The sequence below is a fragment of the Acartia tonsa genome, chromosome 5, assembly GCF_053477335.1.
Source record: "Acartia tonsa isolate MP-2025a chromosome 5, ASM5347733v1, whole genome shotgun sequence".
In the NCBI taxonomy this organism is placed as follows: Eukaryota; Metazoa; Arthropoda; class Copepoda; order Calanoida; family Acartiidae; genus Acartia; species Acartia tonsa.
In genome coordinates, this window is record NC_137264.1 from 33217583 (window position 1) to 33239454 (window position 21872).

Consider the following 21872-nt stretch of genomic DNA (forward strand, 5'->3'; position numbering starts at 1 on the left):
ATGGAACTGTGAAGAAACGGCGGCGCAACCGCCGAAAACTGCCGTTTCCCGCCGAAATTTTTTTTGCCTTTTCTCGGCGGTTTTCGGCGATTGCGATGCCGTTTCTTCACAGTTCCATATTGTACCCCTATAAAGCAACTGCAATGCAAAATGTCTGACCTGTAACTCTTTTTTTAGTTGAGTTCCTTTGACTTTTAGTTTTGGTTTCAAAAAGTGTCACGTTCGCCCCCCCCCCCCCTTTCTATTTGGTGCCAGCATTCAAAGTAAACTCTTAGTCTTGAGCAATGATAAACCCCCCTCCATTTTTCGTTTTTTTTATTACATTATGTGAGGTTAGGTTAGGCATTAATAGCCCTGCAGGGTTAGAGACTCCCACAGTGGTTAGACATTGGAAAAAATACCCCCCCCCCTTGTTTTTAAATTTTCCTTTAAGGTTTGACAATGCTTGATAAAGTCAATTCAAGCAAAAGATTTAATATTAGCATTGCTAAAAAAGGATTTATTATTTTTTGGTATATTTACATTTCCTTTGTTGGAAACACACACATTTAGACAATTTTAGAACATTTTGTACAATTTATTCTCTGGTCGTATCTGGGTCAATCTTTTTATTGCATAATGTACTTTCAGTCAGGGGTAACGGGTTCTGTAAAATGCTTTTCAGGCAGCTGGTTGCAGTTGAGGATAGTGAGAAAGAAGCTGGTTATACACTGGTCGCCGGAAGGAAAAAGCAGTTTTTTGAAACAGGCTCTCTGAGATTATTACAGATTCTGATATATACATATATAGACTAATGAAAAATGCAAAAAACGAAATCAAAAGCGTTCCTTCTTGGGAGAAAATTTTTTTGCTATTTTTAACCTAAAATTCAAGTTGGTAAGCCTGCAAAAAATATACAGACATTTTAAACATGTCATTGCTCAGCAACTACAAGTAGTAGAAAAATGCTACGCATACCATTGGAAAGTTCATAACCTCTAGTTTTCATATTGGTATATAACGTTTTTGTACTATTATTATTATTTGAGCTATCCCCTGAAGTATACACAAGTTTAAAAAATGCAGTTTTTTCATGAATTTTAAGTTTGATACTTGTTACACAAACCTTTTTAAAATTGTATTGCTTAGCACCTAGGAGTTATATAATTATTTTATATAGGTATATTTGTATATTTTGGGTGCATTCAATTTTAGCTTAATCAGAAATAGTCTTTGAAATGTGTATAGTTTGTAGTAAGAACCAAGGAGGGAGAAAGGGGGGGGGGGTTTATACACTTATTGGCAATGAAATTAAGAATATAATTTTGCTCTGGATGTTTATGGGTTTGTTGTTATAGTTATTTACCTGATTCTCTTTGTAAGATCTCTTATATGATTAAATCTACCAGTAAAAATATTTGAAATTAAATTTTGGTACTATCCTTCTAGGGGCTAATGGGGTAAAACAGCTCCAAAACACTAACATCTATGGTCTGAACTTATTTTTAGAAATATCAAGCAAATTCTTTTAACATTAACTTTTTTTGCATACTTGAGCTAAGTAGCCACTAAAGATTTCATTTTGGCACTTTCCTTCTTGGGGCTAGCAGTTTTTAACAGCCCCCAAAACACTAAAATTATAAGTTATGAGCCTATTTTTAAAGATAGCAAGCTGATTTTTTAATTTAAAATTTATTCAAATAATTGAGATACATAGCCACTAAAGATTTAATTTTAACACTTTCTTTCTAGGGGCTAGTGTGGTGAAACACCTTCAATTGTAAAGTTATAAGATCCAAGGGGGGGGGGTTTATACACTTTTAGGCAATGAAATTTGGAGCTGTTTTACCCCATTAGCCCCTAGAAGGATAGTACCAAAATTTAATTTCAAATATTTTTACTGGTAGATTTAATCATATAAGAGATCTTACAAAGAGAATCAGGTAAATAACTATAACAACAAACCCATAAACATCCAGAGCAAAATTATATTCTTAATTTCATTGCCAATAAGTGTATAAACCCCCCCCCCCTTTCTCCCTCCTTGGTTCTTACTACAAACTATACACATTTCAAAGACTATTTCTGATTAAGCTAAAATTGAATGCACCCAAAATATACAAATATACCTATATAAAATAATTATATAACTCCTAGGTGCTAAGCAATACAATTTTAAAAAGGTTTGTGTAACAAGTATCAAACTTAAAATTCATGGAAAAACTGCATTTTTTAAACTTGTGTATACTTCAGGGGATAGCTCAAAAAATAATAATAGTACAAAAACGTTATATACCAATATGAAAACTAGAGGTTATGAACTTTCCAATGGTATGCGTAGCATTTTTCTACTACTTGTAGTTGCTGAGCAATGACATGTTTAAAATGTCTGTATATTTTTTTGCAGGCTTACCAATGTGAATTTTAGGTTAAAAATAGCAAAAATCTTTTTCCCGGATTTTCTCCCAAGAAGGAACGCTTTTGATTTCGTTTTTTGCATTTTTCATTAGTCTATATATGTATATATCAGAATCTGTAATAATCTCAGAGAGCCTGTTTCAAAAAACTGCTTTTTCCTTCCGGCGACTAGTGGTTATGATAAGACAGCTTATTGAAGCTTCTAATATTAAACACGGCTAACAGTTGTGGTTTTATAAAAAATAAACAGTTAAAGGATGCTTTATTGTTTGTTTAAACGACAACTACCCTTTTTAAATTTTTCATTTAATGAATATTCTATCTTTTACTTTAATGTATAATGTTTTAAAATCATTATAAATTTTAATGGAATAATATTGTGAAAGAAAAATTTAATTAGATGCTTTTTTTCTAATGTCCTTATGCGTGAAATTGGGTTTTGTGAAACTTGAACAAAAAAAACTATATAATATTATTTGAATAGAACATGTTGTTTATATGCACCAAATGATATAAATTGCTTGCTTATTTTATTTTTTTCTACATGAATTTTTTTTATTGTTTTTCTATTTATAGATATGTGTTTTTATTGTACATAACTTATTTTAACAAGTTGAATTGTTGCTTATTTATATGTAAGATATTTTTTTTTAATTTTCAAAATATTTATATTTCATTTTATGTATTACTTAAAGCAACTGAATTATTAAAATTAATACTATTTAAGTCAAACTATATTTTTTCTTGAATTTACCACCCAATTATGATAAACTAAATCACCCCATAATATGTAGATCAATATTATTAGTTGAAAATGTTAAACACTTTTAAATGTATAAGCCAATCATAATTAAAACTATATAGATTCTCTAAAATTTTAAGCCTACGAATAAGAGCACGTATGGTCAGTAAATAACAGTGAGTAAGATAATTAATATCTACTAAAACAAAAATGTTCTAATTATATTTTTATTCTTTTAGATTTTCGTTTGCTATTGTTGGTATCAACCTAACCCACATGGCATACAAGCTTCTCATCGATGAATCGCTCAGGTATTAATTTTTTTCTAATATTAGGGTAGGTCAGTTCATGTGTTAGTAAGTTTTCCCATACGTAACGGATACCTCTTACTTGGGGGCATGTTTGAATTATCCTATCGATTCCAAACTTGATTTGGTGATTCATTTAACAGTTAGACAGCAACTCTATAGTCGTTACCATAAAGAAAGTACACTTTCATTTACAACATGCTGATTTTTAACTTTTTTACAATAATTTAGGAGGTGTAGCTTTTGTAGAACGAGAGAAAAACTCATTTCCGCTGAGTACAGCAAAACTAAAAATCGTTTGGGGTTAGTAAGATATACAGTAGTTTCGCTATTAAAAACAAATTGCAATTTCCAAATAAGGCCTTTTGCAAAATGTAGGCATAAAAACAATAGAGCGGTATTTTAAACATTGTATACCTATAATATAAAATATTTAAAATATGTTTATCATCAAGGGATATGATTTAAATTAGATTAACCATTGAATATCCTAATCAAACTAAATTATTTGCTTTGCATTCAATATAGAGTTCCAGTTTGATTGAATTATCACGGACACGCACATATATTCATCAATTTCAATATTATGTTTTGTTTTATAAATATTTAAACTATGATGACAATATTTATAAGTATCGAAGCATAGTAGAGAATTGCTCGTATATCATAAAAAAGAGAAAAAATCACGAATACTTAATAAGTATATTTCTTTTTGAAACATGACAGGCCGACCGACGGACTGAGTAAATTATAAACTGTATGTTCATTGGCACTGAGAATCTTCATCAAAAAGATCAGCTGCCTATCTTAAAAATCAGACGAGAAAATCATAAGAGGTAACTTTGTCTTCATTTGGGATGTACATTAACTTATCTCAATTGTCTTATCCCTTATATCCCCTGATTAAAATTAAGTTCATATATTAAATTGATTTTAATTTGTGAATATCTTTACCTACCAGTGTAAATGATAGGGTCTCTCTCTCTATCTCTCTCTTTCCTTCTGTATTTAAAGTATTCTGCATGTCCACAATTGATGGGCACAAATTGGACGTTCCTTGAAACCAGCAAAATATATTATAAAAAATAAGTTGCATTTTTTCATAAGAAATGAAATTAAAATCATAAAAACTAATCATTGTTACCAAGGTACCAAAGGTAATTTAGTATGTAAGTGGTTACACATACCATTCCTAAAGATTAAGAAGTGAAATGTTATTGTTAGATTTCATTAGCTAGTGTACATTAAAGTAGGACCTCTTCGTTAATTATCAGGACTGTTATTTATTTTTGCATAGGTGGTTACGCCCCTAGGCCCAGGGGTTGGGGGTTAGTCAATACTCTACTGTACATTTTAGTACCAAAAAAAGTTATATACCTTCATTGGACCTACAGTACAAGCGGTTATTGAGATCCTTCGGTACAGATACACTGACACGTAGACAGACAAACATCCTGTTACTTTTTAAAAAGGAGAATAATTGCAGCAAGTTTGGGCCGATTTTTGATGGTTTGAACGACTATCTCTAAATTGAAATAAGTGCATCCTATTATATTGAAAATGTTGAATAGAACTTTATATTCTATTTATACTCCAATCTAAACTTTATTTATTCGGAGGTTTTTATTTGTAGTCAAGATACTCTACAATCCTTGTGTGTTGGTCCGTCAGTATTGCGCTTTTAGGCCAGGTCAGGTTATACTGGGAACTGGGTAGCCCCGTATAGTTCAGGCTATGGAAATGAAACTACTCAACCCCCCCCCCCCCTCTCTTCTAAAGGGGGGAGGCGGATGTGCCACTTTTTGAAACCAAAACTAAAAGTCAAAGGAACTCAACTAAAAAAAGAGTTACAGGTCTGAGATTTTGCATGGCAGTTGCTTTATAGGGTTACAATATGGAACAGTGAAGAAACGGCGGTGCAACCGCCGAAAACCGCCGAGAAATTGAAAAAAAAAATTCGGCGGGAAACGGCGGTTTTCGGCGGTTGCGCCGCCGTTTCTTCACAGTTCCATATTTTACCCCTATAAAGCAACTGCCATGCAAAATCTCAGACCTGTAACTCTTTTTTTAGTCGAGTTCCTTTGTTGTCTTTTAGTTTTGGTTTCAAAAAGTGGCACATCCGCCTCCCCCCTTTATTTTAAAAGTAGGTTATGGGTTTCAGTGCTCGACAGGCTCATTGTGAGAAAGCAGAAAATTCCCCTATGCATTGCTTTACATTTATACTGTAATAACTAGGCTTGGCAATCCGAATACAGAATCCGCTCAATTTTTGCCAATTTTGGATTCCGAATCCGGAATCTGTTTTTATAAGCAGATTCGGATTCTTAAATGGTAGGCTAAGTTTAGTGTCTTGAGTTTTTTCTTTAAACTCCCCCTTTTTGAATGCAAAGACTATCATCATTATATATAATATCTTTTAAAATCTGGTTCGGTTCTCGGAAGTGAATTATAGAGAACACCAAGAATATTAATTTTTAGGACATATGTAGTACTTAATTTTTTTTTAAGCCTTTTAAAATATTGCTAGAATCCGGAGTCCGAATCCGGAATAAGACAAAATAAGAATCCGGAATCCGCCATTTTTTTGGACGGGTTATTGTAAGAATCCGAATCCGGTCCAAAAATTTGACTGATTGCCATCCATAGTAATAACTACTCTTTTATTGCGTCTTTTGGCTTTTTCTGATATGACAATATGCTGAAATTATATCACATCGTATAGTAGTACTTGTGAAAATATATAGTTTGAATAAAATAATGCTTTATTCAATTGTAAATTGAACGTGTGCAGAGTGCTTTTAAATTGAATGGCTTTGCAAACCATTTCATCTAAAAATTGCGTTTCCATCTTATTTTAAAAAGAAAACCTTAATCTATACTCATATAAGAACTTTGAGGCATTGTTTTCAAATGTTTTTCCTTATTCAAAAGAGTTATATTATTAAATCACATCGATATTATATAATATTGATAAATATATATTTGATCAATATACAAGATTTTTACTCGTAGACGTACTTACCATTGCTATGTTTTATCGACATTGTGCCGTATTTTCCTGAGAATCAAAAAAACATAAAATACGTGTAATTAGTCTTACTGAGACCAACAATCAAAATCTAACTTTGAGGGGACGATTCTAAAATCTTCAATTAATTTCAAAAGTTTTCCAACTTTTATCAGACTTGCCTGTCCTTTTATATCAAATCTAATAAAAGGATAAAATTATTGGTGTTCCATCACGTTCGCATAGAGACTCTTTAGTAGCGAAGCTACTTTATAATTCACATAGTGTGTCCGCTAACTGCATTAATCCACTTCGCTAAAGGGGAAATGCTTTTCTTGGCTGCTATTGAAGATAAACAACTGAAGTTTAAACATTGTTTTATCGGTCATGCTTTAAAAGACCTAAACCTTATTTTTTACGTTTCGTGATTTTTGAGATTTAAAATATTCTCTTTTCTTTATGACAACTAAACTTTTGCTGTATAACTAACTTTTTCTATTTCTTTATTCCATAATTTATTGTGCTTTTCTACTTAAGGTTGTTGTAATCCTTGATTTTTTTTTACTTTATCTAAGTCATCAGTTCCGCAATTCAGATATACCTCTTCTTGTTATTTATCTCTTTTTACTATACATCCTTTATTTTTTGCTATTTTGTCTTTTTGGATAAAATGAAACAAGACACTCTTGCGGAAATGCCAGTCCAGTGTTATTATCAGGTCTGTTTGTGAAATATTTTCAGACAAAGCAATCTTTTAACTCAAGAGAGGAGGATTTATGATTTCCCTGAAAATGCCAGACTAGCATTGAAATAAATTAAAATTAGTTGATGGTGATTTTTGCTAACCCTGCGGTGCTACTCTGTAAATAAATATAACCTAACCAAAAGTAAATAATGAACAAAAAACTGCCCTCCCCCGTTATTTTCAATTTATTTCAAAATAGGGATGGGTGGTGGGGATCTGTGCTCGACTAGGCACATTGAGGGAAAATGCCGAGGAGTTGAAGGGCCTGACTTCATTTCAACTTTCTAAACCACTTAAATACTTCTATAATTGAACTTACTATAATTTGATTTTTTCGAGGAGATATAAGGGGGCGGGGGAGTTGATGCAACTATCTCCTAATCAATGTGCAAAAGTCACTTAGAATCTGAATTTCGCTATAAAACTTGGCATGGGTAATCCTTAGTAGGTCTTATTTCCCTAAATCGAACAAATTTTTGCTTTATCTCATGTGAAATGATACTAAAAACCATTTTTTTTAGATTTCTAGTACCAGCGGCTTTCGGCTAGAACCGGTTGAAAACGTCAGGGAGCGGCCAAGAATATGATGTGTAGATAGTGCTTGTGACGGATTTGCTTTGAAAAAAAGCCGGAAAATGGATAAACGGCTGAGCCGCAAGCCGTTAGCCGTTACTTTTACAACTCTTTGTTTAATTTAGGAAAAATAGACGTAACAAGGATTACTTATGCCAAGTTTCATAACGAAATTCGGATTCTAAGTGCCATTTGCGCATTGATTACGAGATAATTAATGTAAGAAAATTCATCAAGTGAATTTCTTTGGGAAGATCTGCCCAGAACCTTTGAACAATGAAAAAAATATTATTTTTTTATAGATACTCATACATTTTTCTTACTTATTAATTATTATAGATTTATAAGAACTATTTACTGTATGCCTTCAAATCTGTAGATTAGAATATGATATGGAAACTATATAAGATTCGATGTGAAATATAACTTTCTTTTTTGTTTTAGGACACATATGTTCAACTTGAAGAACCTTCCAGATATCAAATCATTCCATCATTTTTATTGGTGAGATTTTATTTTTTTCAACCAATTCATTTATATTATAACTGAAGAAGACGTTAGAGGCAATAACTCTATTGTGGATTGTTAAATAGCCTAAAATTTATGTACTACCGCAAGCTTGAAGTCGTCAATCGTTTTATCGTAAGGACATTATTATTTTTAATTAACGCATTTTAGACTTCAGAAAAGCGTTTGACATAATATGCATAACAAATTTTGTGTATTTGTAAAGTGTAAACATACTCTTTTTGACACCAGATAAAAAACATAGCTTGACTTACATGGCCATTTGTGAGATCTTAAAAACAGACAGACATCCCTCTCTTAATAAGTTTTAAGAGAAGCTTAACTCACAAGGAGTTAAATGTCGGTTAAGTTTAGTTCTTGGCATTGTGTAAGATTTATCTTTCTCAATAAATTCTTTATTTCTTTTAGAAATGGGCGAATAAAAGTTTGAAAGAAAGGCATTCTAAATTATATAATATGCATTTAAAACAATTTATGCTAAATTATGTAAGTAGACAAATTCTACAGGGTGTATTTTTCTACATTTAAGGGGACATTTTAAAAAAATATACAAGAGTTTGATAAACATTCTCATTTTTTGCCAGAATTTTCAACTAATAATACCTATAAATCACGGAAGGTTAATTTTGTTAGTCACTACCATGGGGATGTATATCAATTAATCGTTCATTGTCTTATCCCTTTAGATCTTGGGAACTTTAGATTTTAATTAAATTTGGGCACCCTGTGAATTGAGATAAATTGTAAAGTTTGTTAATGTAGATGCAAATTAGTACTTGCTGCACTTCAAACTTCAACATTGGCTGGCAAAATTAATTTTTCATTTTTGTACAGCATGTACATTCTAGAGGATCTTTAGGGATAAGATAATGGACGATGAATTGATGTATTGTACATCCCTTATGATGGTAAATAAAATTACCTTTTATACAGATAAAAATTATTGGTTGATTTGTTATTATTATTTCAGCCAATTAATCAAGTTTTATGAAAAGTACCCAAAGTTTTAAGACAGCAAATTTAAGAGTGTGATTATAAAGCTTTGGGTACCAGTATCAATCACAGTTTAAAATTTGCTTAAGCGTGGAACTTGAGCTGGCTCTGTGGCTATACCAAAATGTCTTAACCTACTCCATGACGACTTAGGTCCAAATACTTAATTTTGTACAATTAGTTAACTGTACAAATCCCTAAATTAAGTGACACAGTCTAAACTAAACTTTAATATGAACAAGTTTTATTTACAACTTTATTTTCTTTACAAGCTAACAGAAATATTTATTTTACACTTTAAAAGTAGAACAAACTTTCATAGAAAATGGCATAAAGAACTATTCTCATGATAAAGTCTAATGGGAGTAATTTTTTTTATTTGACTTTTTAATTATTTTTGATGTCTTGATCTTACAATTACAGTGTTGGAATTATTTTAAGCAGAGTCTAGTTTGTCTAATATATTAGAAGTGTCTCCCCACTTTCATTCACCTACATTTGACAGAAACCATTTTAGACAAAAAAAAATTAGGTAAGGTTTTAAAATTACGAGCTCTCGTTTATGCAAAGCCCGTTTTCTAACATTATTTTTCAAAAATGAGCTGTAATGTTTTTGTGATCTACCCACTAAAAGAAGCATTTAACAGGCTACTTTTGTTAAATTTTTAACATTTTAATTATATTCTCTCGTCCATTCGAAACATTTTAATATTGTTTTCGTAATGATAAAACAAATGAAGAATCTAATAATAATAAAAATAATTTTGAAGAATTTATTACCAATTATCATCTCACAAATACTCTTATAATTTGAGTTAAAAGGATTTAGATATACACAGGCCTAAACCAATATCTTTTAAATAATCCAATAATCTCAGATAAAAGGAAATGGATTACTTAAATATTTTCTCAGATGCATTGAGAAAGGGCATGCTGTCAGGGAGGGAGGGGACATTCGACTGTAAATTGCACTGGCACTCAAAGTTTTATAACTACGTTATCTGATTCGTTAGCTCAAAAAAATGACTAGTAATGTCCTAACTTCACAACCAATGAATTTAATTTATAGAAGAAATAGTTTTGTAAATAATCACAGAAGGTGTATATCAATTTATCGCCAATTGTCTTATCCCTTAAGATCCCTGACTTGTTGTTAAAAGGACATGAATATCCCATAGGATATCATAGGTACGCCGTGCTCTTCATTCGATAAGTTGATTTCACTGCCTTATCAGAGGTTTTAAGGGATAAGACAATGGAGATTAATTTATTAACATCCATTAACAAAATTACCCCTTCCATAGATTTAAATTATAATCCAACTGATGAAATAACGCGGTGTTAAAACTTTGGGTACCAATTTAAAGTATAGTCCAATATCCAGTCCTCTCTGGGTTTTCTTTCTATGAAGGAGTAGTAAGCCTTAACTTTCTTTGATGAAGAACATATCGTACATAAAGAGATGCATTGATTGAATACTTAAGTCTTAGGGGAATAATAGGATGCACAAGATTTAAGCTTTAAGAATATAATGGTACTTGAAAACTTTACAAGGCAATTAATATATTATATAAAGAATAATGTTATTAATTCAGAATTACTACTGCAATATATAACAAAAGAGAAGGGTTGGGAGGGCCCAGTCTCCTAGGGACCTGTGAAACCTTGAGGGGGGGGGGTAGATCTTTCTAATCTTGTTTGTTTAGGGGGGGGGGGGATTGACACCTCCCTTACGCACGTCCCTGACTAAGAACAAATAATTTCAAAAATATTCTTTTTCTGTCTCTTTCGAGAAAATGGATAGAAATAAGTTTTATCAAAGTTAAAAATTAAGGGGAAGGGGCAGTCCACTGGCGTTTGGAGAAATTTTCCCTTTACTTTACTGCAGGTTTACAGCTACAAACTTGGATATATTCACTTTATCCAAAATCAATATTTTTACATTATTAAGTTAACATAAACTTTGGGTATAGTCCTTTCCATGACATAAAACATAAAACATAAAAAACATTTATTCAGTGACAGATTACGCCCCGTCTTACGAAGCAGTACATACAATAGTACACCAAGCTACTGCTTAGTACCAGGTGTACTTTACAATTTTTCATAATATTTATAAATTTAAATTGCATGACTAACACTAGATGTTATGTGTGGCACTGATTAGGCTTCCCTAAAAGTAGGAATATGCGTATCCGAGATGTTTGCATTGCCTTTTTTAGGTTGGCATTAGGTTAATAAGAAAAATAAGAAATAATAATGTCAAAATAAATGTAGGTAAAATTAAATGGACAGGGGAAAAAGAGAAGGAAAGAAGGGTTACAACAAATTTTAAGGCTAGTTTTTCTTAAATTTTAAAACCATTTCTGTAATTAATGATGCAAGGTTTTTAATAAATCCAGGCAAATCAATATATTTTAAGTACATTCATTACATTCTTCAATATTACATATAGATTTAAAAAGTTCATCTTTAAGATTTAATGCAAATGTTTTTTTAGGAATATTCTCATTTAAAAGATCTTTTTCATGACAAAAATTATTCCATAGTCTTTGGAATGAAAATAATGGAAACCTTTCAATTTTTTTAAATTTGGCTATTGGAATATAAAACTCACTAGAATTTCTTAGTTGTCTCTGATTTCTTAGATTATTTCTAATCCATACACCATCAAAAGAATTTGGTAGCCTCCAGCGAATAAAATCATAAAAAAATAGTAGTTTTGTATAAATAGATAGCTCCTTAATAGGCAAAACATTAATTTTTTTAAACAAAGGTGGCGTATGGCTGTTATAAGCGGATTTGTGTATAATTCTAATAGCTTTTTTTTGTAGAACTACTAAAGGCTTAATAGATGATTCTAAGCCACAGCTCCATGCTGGCAAGCAATACAATAAATGGCTATTTATAAAAGAGTGGAATAGTGTTACTAAGGATTTTTCACATAATATATGCTTAACTCTATGGATTAAAAACAGACTTCTAGATATTTTTTTCCTTAAATATTCAATATGGTATTTAAAGTTAAGTTGAGAATCAATAAACACACCCAAAAATTTAATTGCAGGAATTTCACTCTGTTGGTTGATATAACCCAAATATCTAATTTTATCTGTATCATTCTCATTTTCATTATTAAAATCTAATTTAATTTTAATTTGTTCCCAAGTTATGGAATCCTCCCTTTTATTAAAGATCATAAATTTAGTTTTAGTTGGATTAAGAGACATTTCATTGCAACGAAACCAATCACAGATATTTTTAAGTTCAATGTTGAGTATTTCAATTATCTCATTCAAATCTTTTCCTGATATCAAAAAATTACTGTCATCTGCAAAGAGTAGTGTCATTAAGCTAGTACAATTTTTAATATCATTGATATAAACTAGAAACAAAATTGGACCCAAAATACTTCCCTGTGGGACACCCTTGCTGATTCCTAATAAATCACTTTTTTCGCCATTTGTATAAACAAACTGATTTCTATTACTTAAATAGTTTTTAAACCATTCTAATTCTAATCCATGTATACCAATTTTTTTAAGTTTTTTTAATAAAATTGTATGCGAAATTGTATCAAAACATTTAGCAAGATCACAGAATACCCCTATAGTAATTAAATTTTCATTTTTTGCTTGTCCTAGATAATTCAAAAGGTGAATCATAGGATGTAGTGTAGATTTTTTTGCTTGAAATCCATATTGATGTTCATAGATAATTTGATTAAATTCAAGATATCTTGTGAGTTGTTCAGATACAATTTTTTCTAACAATTTTGAAAAAATAGGTAGCAAACTTATTGGACGATAATTGCCAGGGTTACATTTATCCATTTTAGAGCTGTTACTATATTTAAAAATTGGCAAAACTTTAGCAATTTTTAATTGTGAAGGAATTTGACCTGTTTTAATAGATTGGTTAATAATGTGAACAAGAGGTACGGCAATACTATTTATAATTTGTTTTAATAAACAATTTGATAATCCAAACATGTCAGAGCTCTTTTTATTTTCCATTTTTTTCACTAAATTAAAAAGAACATGAATATTTATTTCTCTTAGCTTAAATACACTGTCTGTATCAGGAATAAAGTCGCACGGATTAAGTGGGGAAGGGTTAATTTGGCTGGCAATTTCATCAGCAATTGAAGTAAAATAAGTATTAAATTTGTTAGAAATATCATGATTATTACTGTAAGATGTATCATTGACAATTATTTCATCTATACACGATGTCTTGTCATTTGATTTTGAGATTACTTGTCTTAAAGTTTGCCAGGTTTTTCTTAGATTTTCTTTATTTTGATTAAGTTGTTCCCTGTAAAAAATTTTCTTTGCATCTTTTATTGCCTTATTGTAAATGTCCCTATATGTTGTATATGCAATGTTATTTTCTGGTGTTTTATTTTTTGAATAAATTGTCCCCAGCTCAAGTTTTTTCGTCTAGAAATCATAAGCCCTCCCGTCATAAATCCCTCTATTTTATGAATATTTTTATTAAATTTAACTTCTTTGATGGGAAAATGTAAATTAAAAGCACAATCAAATACTTCATGAAAGTTTTCAAAACTAATTTGTGGGTTTAGTTCATTAAGAACATTACCCCAGTTGTTCGTGTTTAACATTGCATTAAATTGATTAATTTTTTCACTTGTTATATCCCTGCTGATAAATGTTTTAGGCTTTTCTATTTTTTGTGTTTGAGAACTAACATGAAAAATAGGGAAATGATCGGAAATTGAGTTCAGAATAACGCCAGATTCCAATGTATTATTGCAAGAATTAGATAAAATATTATCAATCAATGTACATGAAGCATGTGTAACTCTAGTTGGTTTAGTAATTAAAGGCAAAAACCCATTAGATAAAGTGTTCTCTATAAAATCATTTGTTTTTAAATGAGATTCAAATTTAAGGAGATCTAAATTCAAGTCAGACATGATGTAAGAGTCACCTTTATAAGATGACATTGCTGCTTGTAAAGGGGGGGGGCGAAAGTGACACTTTTTGAAACCAAAACTAAAAGTCAAAGGAACTCAACTAAAAAAAGAGTTACAGGTCTGACATTTTGCATGGCAGTTGCTTTATAGGGGTACAATATGGAACTGTGAAGAAACGGCGGCGCAACCGCCGAAAACCGCCGAGAAAAGGCAACAAAAATTACGGCGGGAAACGGCGGTTTTCGGCGGTTGCGCCGCCGTTTCTTCACAGTTCCATATTGTACCCCTATAAAGCAACTGCCATGCAAAATCTCAGACCTGTAACCCTTTTTTTAGTTGAGTTCCTTTGTTGACTCTTAGTTTTGGTTTCAAAAAGTGTCACTTTCGCCCCCCCCCTTTGATATTTTATCAATGAAATATTCCATCTGATCATTAGAACTCATGCCTTGTATTGGAGAATTAGGACGATAGACACAACTAATTATATTGCTTTTTTTCTGTTCAGTAATAACTTTCAATGTTAAAGATTCAAAAAGATTTTCTTCAAAATATGATAAATCATATGGGGCGATGATTTTCTATAGCTCCTTCAAGGAGCTATAGCATAGCCTCTTATCATATGGAGCGATGTGATAGCCCCTTTTAAGGAGCGTTCATATCGCCTCTTATGATAAGAGGCTATGCTATAGCTCCTTCATGGCCTCTTAATAGCTCCTTTGAAGGGGCGTTAATATCGCCTCTTATGATAAGAGGCTATGCTATAGCCCCATGATGGCTCCTTCATAGCCTCTCCATCGCCCCTCCGTAGTCCCTTACCTTAATTTATATAACAACCCACTTGATGGCCCCTACATCGCTCCTCCATCGCCCCTTCTCCAAATTTATATTACATTGTACTTTGATGGCCCCTACATCGCTCCTACATCGCCCCTACATCGCTCCTACATCGCTCCTTCATCGCTCCTTCTCCAAATTTATATTAAATTGTACTGTGATGGCCCCTACATCGCTCCTACATCGCTCCTTCTCCAAATTTATATTAAATTGTACTGTGATGGCCCCTACATCGCTCCTTCATCGCTCCTACATCGCCCCTTCATCGCTCCTTCTCCAAATTTATATTACATTGCAACTTGATGGCCCCTACATCGCTGCTACATCGCTCCTTCATCGCTCCTACATCGCCCCTCCATCGCTCCTACATCGCTCCTTCTCCAAATTTATATTAAATTGTACTGTGATGGCCCCTACATCGCTCCTACATCGCTCCTTCATCGCTCCTACATCGCCCCTTCATCGCTCCTTCTCCAAATTTATATTACATTGTACTTTGATGGCCCCTACATCGCCCCTCCATTGCCCCTCCATCGCTCCTACATCGCCCCTCCATTGCTCCTTCATCGCTCCTTCTCCAAATTTATATTACATTGTACTTTGATGGCTCCTACATCGCCCCTCCATCGCTCCTACATCGCTCCTTCTCCAAATTTATATTAAATTGTACTGTGATGGCCCCTACATCGCTCCTACATCACTCCTACATCGCTCCTACATCGCTCCTTCATCGCTCCTACATCGCCCCTTCATCGCTCCTTCTCCAAATTTATATTACATTGTACTTTGATGGCCCCTACATCGCCCCTCCATCGCTCCTACATCGCTCCTTCATCGCTCCTTCTCCAAATTTATATTAAATTGTACTGTGATGGCCCCTACATCGCTCCTACATCGCTCCTTCATTGCTCCTACATCGCCCCTTCATCGCTCCTTCTCCAAATTTATATTACATTGCAACTTGATGGCCCCTACATCGCTCCTACATAGCTCCTCCATCGCTCCTCCATCGCTCCTTCATCGCTCCTACATCGCCCCTTCATCGCTCCTTCTCCAAATTTATATTACATTGCAACTTGATGGCCCCTACATCGCTCCTCCATCGCCCCTTAATAGCCCCTTACCTTAATTTATATAACAAAGCTCCTATATGGCCTCTCTATCGCCCCTTAATAGCCACTTAATTTAATTATATAACATTGCCCCTACATAGCCTCTCCATCGCCCCTTAATAGCCCCTTACCTAAATTTATATAACAAAGCTCCTATATAGCCTCTCCATCGCCCCTTAATAGCCCCTTACCTTAATTATGTAACATAGCCCCTACATAGCCTCTCAATCGCCCCTTAATAGCCTCTTACCTTAATTTATATAACATAGCCCCTATATAGCCTCTCCATCGCCCCTTAATAGCCCCTTACCCTAATCTATATAACATAGCCCCTACAAAGCCTCTCCATCGCCCCTTAATAGCCCCTTACCTTAATCTATATAACAAAGCTCCTACATAGCCTCTCCATCGCCCCTTAATAGCCCCTTACCTTAATTATGTAACATAGCCCCTACATAGCCTCTCCATCGCCCCTTAATATCCCCTTACCTTAATTATATAACATAGCTCCTACATAGCCTCCCCATCGCCCCTTAATAGCCCCTTACCCGATTTTATATAACATAGCCCCTAAATAGCCTCTTCATCGCCCCTTAATAGCCCCTTACCTTAATTTATATAACATAGCCCCTACATAGCCTCTCCATCGCCCCTTAATAGTCCTTTACCTTAATTTATATAAAATAGCCCCTATATAGCCTCTCTATCGCCCCTTAATAGCCAATTTATATAACATAGCCGCTACATAGCCTCTCCATCGCCCCTTAAAGGGCGAATATAGGTTTGATATGATATGAGCTTATATGAAAGGTGCCATTTCATACTTTTAGAATATCTATGCCAAATTTAAAAATTCAAAAAAATCCTTAAGTAGATTTTGCAATTTTCTGTTTCAATTGAACATATGATAAATGAGATTGACGACAAACGGTTTATTTTAGCCCTTTACAAGACTTTTTTTTGACTATTTTGCTTAAGTTTGATTGACTATTACAATGGCACGCACCTTAAAAGATAATTTAAATGTTTATTATTTTAGATTATATACTCTTTAATTCAATTTTTTAAAAGCGTAGAAATAATTTGCGTAAAAGTTTTGACTAGGGTAAATAATACGTCTTAAAGTTTATTTTCTGTACAAAGATCATTGGTTAATTCTGGAAAATATAAAAACCCTGATGTACGCAATTTTAACACACACTCACACGAACCTTAAAAAAACAGGGATTTGAAATCATTCTTCCTCCAAGAAAATTTTATCAATTATTTTTTTTTTACTTTTTACATTATTTGATGTTTTTTTAAACTTTTAAATATTTTACTTTATATAATTTGTATTAAGGTAGAAGATGGGTATATTTACCCCTGATTAATTAGTTTCCACGTTATTACGACTATCCTTTACGAAAGCTTTTTAATTCAACCTTGCTACGAAGCCTTGTGTGATGCTAGGGTAATTGGGTTCTTAGGGAACCACACTTATTACATAATATTATCTTGAGTTAGAAAGGTTTTAAGCTATAAACAGACTTATACAATTAGATATGTCAATATCCTTAAGTTATTTATAATCTATATAATGGCACCTTTGAAATAAGCTCATATTATATCAAACCTATATTCGCCCTTTAATAGCTCCTTACCTTAATTTATATAACATAGCCTCTCCATCGCCCCTTAATAGCCCTCCATCGCCACTTAAAAGCCCCTTACCTTAATTTATATAACATAGCCTCTACATAGCCTCTCCATCGCCCCTTAATAGCCCCTTATATCCTCCTTCAAAACAGTTATACACCTTCCCAGGATCTATTGGAAGCTACCCTATAAAGGAGAACCATATTGGTTCTGCAGTTAGCGATCTTCTTTGATACATACAGACAATGATCCTGTTACTTTTTATAAGGATTAAAAATAAAATGGCCTAAAGCCATCTCATTACCCATAGGAAGCTTCACTGTAAAGGAGAACCATGTCGGTTTAGTGGTTAGCAAGGTACAGACAGACATACATACAGACAAAGATCCTGTTACTTTATTATAAGGATTAAAATAAAATAGTTATTAACCTCCCCAGGACCTATGAGAAGCTACCCTATTAAGGAGAACGATCTCAGGACCTATAGGAATCTTCACTGTAAAGGAGAACCATATTGGTTCATCGGTTAGCAAGATCCTTCGGTACAGACAGACATTCATACATACAGACAAAGATTCTGTTAATTTATTTTAAGAAATACAGATAAAATTGTTATAAACCTTTCCAGGCCTAAAACCATCTCAGGACCTAATTTCTGCCGTTGACAACTCCAGTTAAGTTACTATATTATTTTTACAATGTTTAACTTATCTGTTATTATTGGCTGACGAAAAGTTTGGGCAAAAAAAAAATTTATTCTTCAATGAAATATCTCTCCAGTATAATTTTGCCAAGTGCTAATTTATTAAGAATAAAGTTTGCCACAAATTTACCAAAAAATCTCATTGTCATTTCGCCAGGGAGGATTAGGATAGTTCCCAAAGTGTTATAAGTTGGCTTATCCAAGAGTGCTGTCTAGTCTCCAAAGTTTTATAATACCGTTTTCTTATTCGTTAGATTAACAACCTTGGGGACTTTTTATTGTTTTGTGATTGTTTAGTTCATTAAGTTGAGTGTCTAAATGTTTCAACCACTAATTCTAAACTAAAGAAGGGGTAATTTTGTGAATCATCAATGGGAATAATTAATATATAAACATACATATATATACAGTGTTTTTTTTTATGAGAGCATTTTTGAAAGCAATTTTACCCTACTTATAGTTATCAGAATTTAATGATTAATGGCTTATTCTCTTCGTTTTTTATAACCATTAACAGAAAAGCAAAAAAATATTTCAGTTTTTATTTAAAAAGTACAGTAAATTCAAAATTTCAAAACATGGGTGTCAACATCTAAAATAGTTATTTCTCGCATCGTATTATAAACGGCTTTCCGCGGATATAGAAAGTACAATTATGAGATTAAAACTAGTTTTTTTAGCCCCGAGGTGCAGAAGGCACCGGCTAAAAAAACTGGGTTTAATCTTATGATTGTACATATCTATATTCGTAGAAAGCTGGATATAATACGATGCTAGACATAGTTTTTTCGTATGGATGAGAACCGGTTCCTATCCACCGGATTCAAATGAATACGAGAAATGGTTTTAGCGCATTTTTCTTATGCTCAAATCTTCTACCCTTTCCAAGAATGGAGGGAGTACATTGGGGGGCCAGTATTCCCTCCCTGGTTGAGATATGGCCTTCAAATTTCAAAATGTTCTAGTACATGTCACAAGTAGTATCTATATAAATTTTTAGCTCAATATCTCAACTTTGAAGCGTTTTGCAGCCATTCTTGCAAAGGTAGATTATAAGAAAAATGCACTAAAACCATTTTTAGATGTTGACACCTAAGTTTTAAATCTTTTAATTTACTGTACTTTTTGAATAAAAACTGAAATATTTTTTGCTTTTCTATTAAAGGTTATAAAAAAGAAGAGAATAAGCCATTAATCATTAAATTCTAATAACTATAAGTAAGGTAAAATTGCTTTCAAAAAAGTTCTCATAAAAAAACACACTGTATATATGTATATATATCATTTTATCGACAATCGTCTTATCCCTGTAGATCTCTGATTATCAGAGCATTTTTGAAATATTTGCTGCTTATTTTTTGGCTGCCTTTGGCAAAATAATTTTTTTTCATAAAAAATGTATACAAAATTATCGTATTAATTTGGTAAATATATCATTGCACTTGAATTATTTTTAAGTCACTAACGGCTAATCCCATAGATGACCCTAGGAGTACTTTAATGAATAGATGTGGTGGAGAGGGGGGGGAGGGGGAAGGTTAAGAATTTAAGGGAAGTGATACCTTCCGGGGGCTGAAAGTGTTAGTCCCCTCCCCAAAATGAAAACTTTTCCTGCGAGTAAAATAAGCTTCAATGTAAAGGAGAAGCATATCGGTTCAGTTGATACTGATAAACATCCTGTTACTTTAATGTAAATATTAGTTTAAGGATAGTCTGTATAATCTCAGGGATAAAGGAAACATTAGGCAATTTTTACAATAGTCTCCAAAGTTTTATAATGAAGTTTTCTTATTCGTTGGCTCAAAACTTTGGGGACTTTTGTCATATTTTGGTTGTAGTGTTGCAATTTTGTGTATCGTTATTAGGGATGGATAAAAATTTATCGGCCATTGTCTTATTCCTTTAGATCCTTGGTATAATCAACTGAATAACAGTTCCAACAACAAAAATTAAGATATTGCTTCGCTTTTTATGGACAAATATCCTGTTATTTTATTATAAGGAAAAAAAATAAACTATCTTAAAATCATCTCAGTACTCAGCGGTTAGCAAGATCCTACGGTATAGACAGACAGACATACATCATATCGGTTTAGCAGCAAACGAGATCCTTTGCTACAGACAAAAAAAAACTTTGTATATCGACTAGCGGCTACGCCCCCAGCATCTATTGGCTCTGTATTCAAAGGGGAATGAATAAAAGCCTAAAGCCTTCCCAGGACTTAAAATAGAATAGCCTAAAACCATCCCTCGACTTAAAATAAAATAGCCTAAAGCCATTACAAGACAAATATTAAGCTTACCTGAAATAGAAAGCCCAATCTGTTTAGTAGTTATTGAGATCTTAAGTTTCAGAACAGAAAGCCTTACTAACGTGGACAAACACAGGATATTTCGGACAAATGTCGGAGTGGACATTATATAAGTAAAACGCAGAAGTGTCTATAATATCTTAAAAATTAGGTTTCAACAACATTTGTTTAGTTATTTCTACACAGGTTAGGTTAGGTTAAGATATAAATATACAAATAAGCCCCCTGCAGGGGTTAGGCATATAAAAAAACCTATTTGACAGTTGTAAACAATGTGAGAAAAAAATATGTTTTAGTTTAATGAAATGTTCTATCTGTTTCAAACCTTTGCCTTTCGATAGAACTTACCTACTTTGGAAAACTGTTAGACTGATTTTAAAATTTCAGTCTGTGAGAAAAGATATTCAAGATTTTTTTTTGTTTTGAAAGATTTTTATCTTATAAATAAAATAAAAGACACTCCTGCGTTTTACATAAGCAATGTCCACTCCGACGATTGTCCCATTCCTAGGTTTGTCCACTCCAACGTTTGTTTATGTTTTACTACTTTATATAATAGGATAATATGTATTCTTCTTTTATATTTCTCTTTTCTTATTCACTTGCAGCTGCGCTCTTTTTAATGTAAGGAGGCAGAAAAATAGCCTAAACCAATTAGGGGCTTAAATCTGAAAATGAAAAAGCAAAAAACCATCCCATGACCTATGTGAAGCTTCCCTTAAATGGAGAATTTAGTCAGTTTATGAAATTTTTAAGCTTCAGACCAAAAAAAATACTTTTTTTGTTAAAAGAGAGACTTTTCTACAATTAGGGCTAGTCCTTTCGTCATTGCTCTTCTCATTAAGTTAAGCATGTGGTTTTCTCTGCTATTGTTAAAGATAGACTGTTGAGATTTTTAGTGAATATTCCCATGACATATGTATATCCAGTCTATAAATTATTTTGTCTGTCTCTCAATTATGCTTCAAAAGACTTAGGTTTCGTGATAATCTTTGAGTAATAGCATATTCTCTTAAAGTCTGCTCTATAACTTACTTTGTC

At 32.6% G+C, this 21872-nt stretch overlaps 3 protein-coding genes across 32 annotated transcripts in view; 1 reads left to right on the forward strand and 2 right to left on the reverse strand.

Moving 5' to 3' along the window:
- Positions 1-21872, reverse strand: part of Rrp45 (exosome complex component Rrp45) — a 350250-nt gene that overhangs the window by 197441 nt on the left and 130937 nt on the right. The window lies entirely within an intron of this gene.
- Positions 1-21872, reverse strand: part of LOC145319967 (uncharacterized) — a 274659-nt gene that overhangs the window by 185284 nt on the left and 67503 nt on the right. The gene's annotated exons all lie outside the window — the stretch shown is intronic.
- Positions 1-21872, forward strand: part of LOC145319964 (ELMO domain-containing protein 2) — a 101701-nt gene that overhangs the window by 68648 nt on the left and 11181 nt on the right. For all 21 annotated transcript variants that reach the window (XR_013880073.1, XR_013880075.1, XR_013880081.1 and 18 more), the window contains 2 exons: positions 3379-3450; positions 8217-8276. Coding sequence is in view for 3 of the 21 variants with exons in the window: in XM_080162373.1 (XP_080018499.1) it covers positions 3379-3450; positions 8217-8276 (132 nt within the window). In the remaining 18 variants the exon portion in view is untranslated. The remainder of the gene's footprint in view (positions 1-3378; positions 3451-8216; positions 8277-21872) is intronic.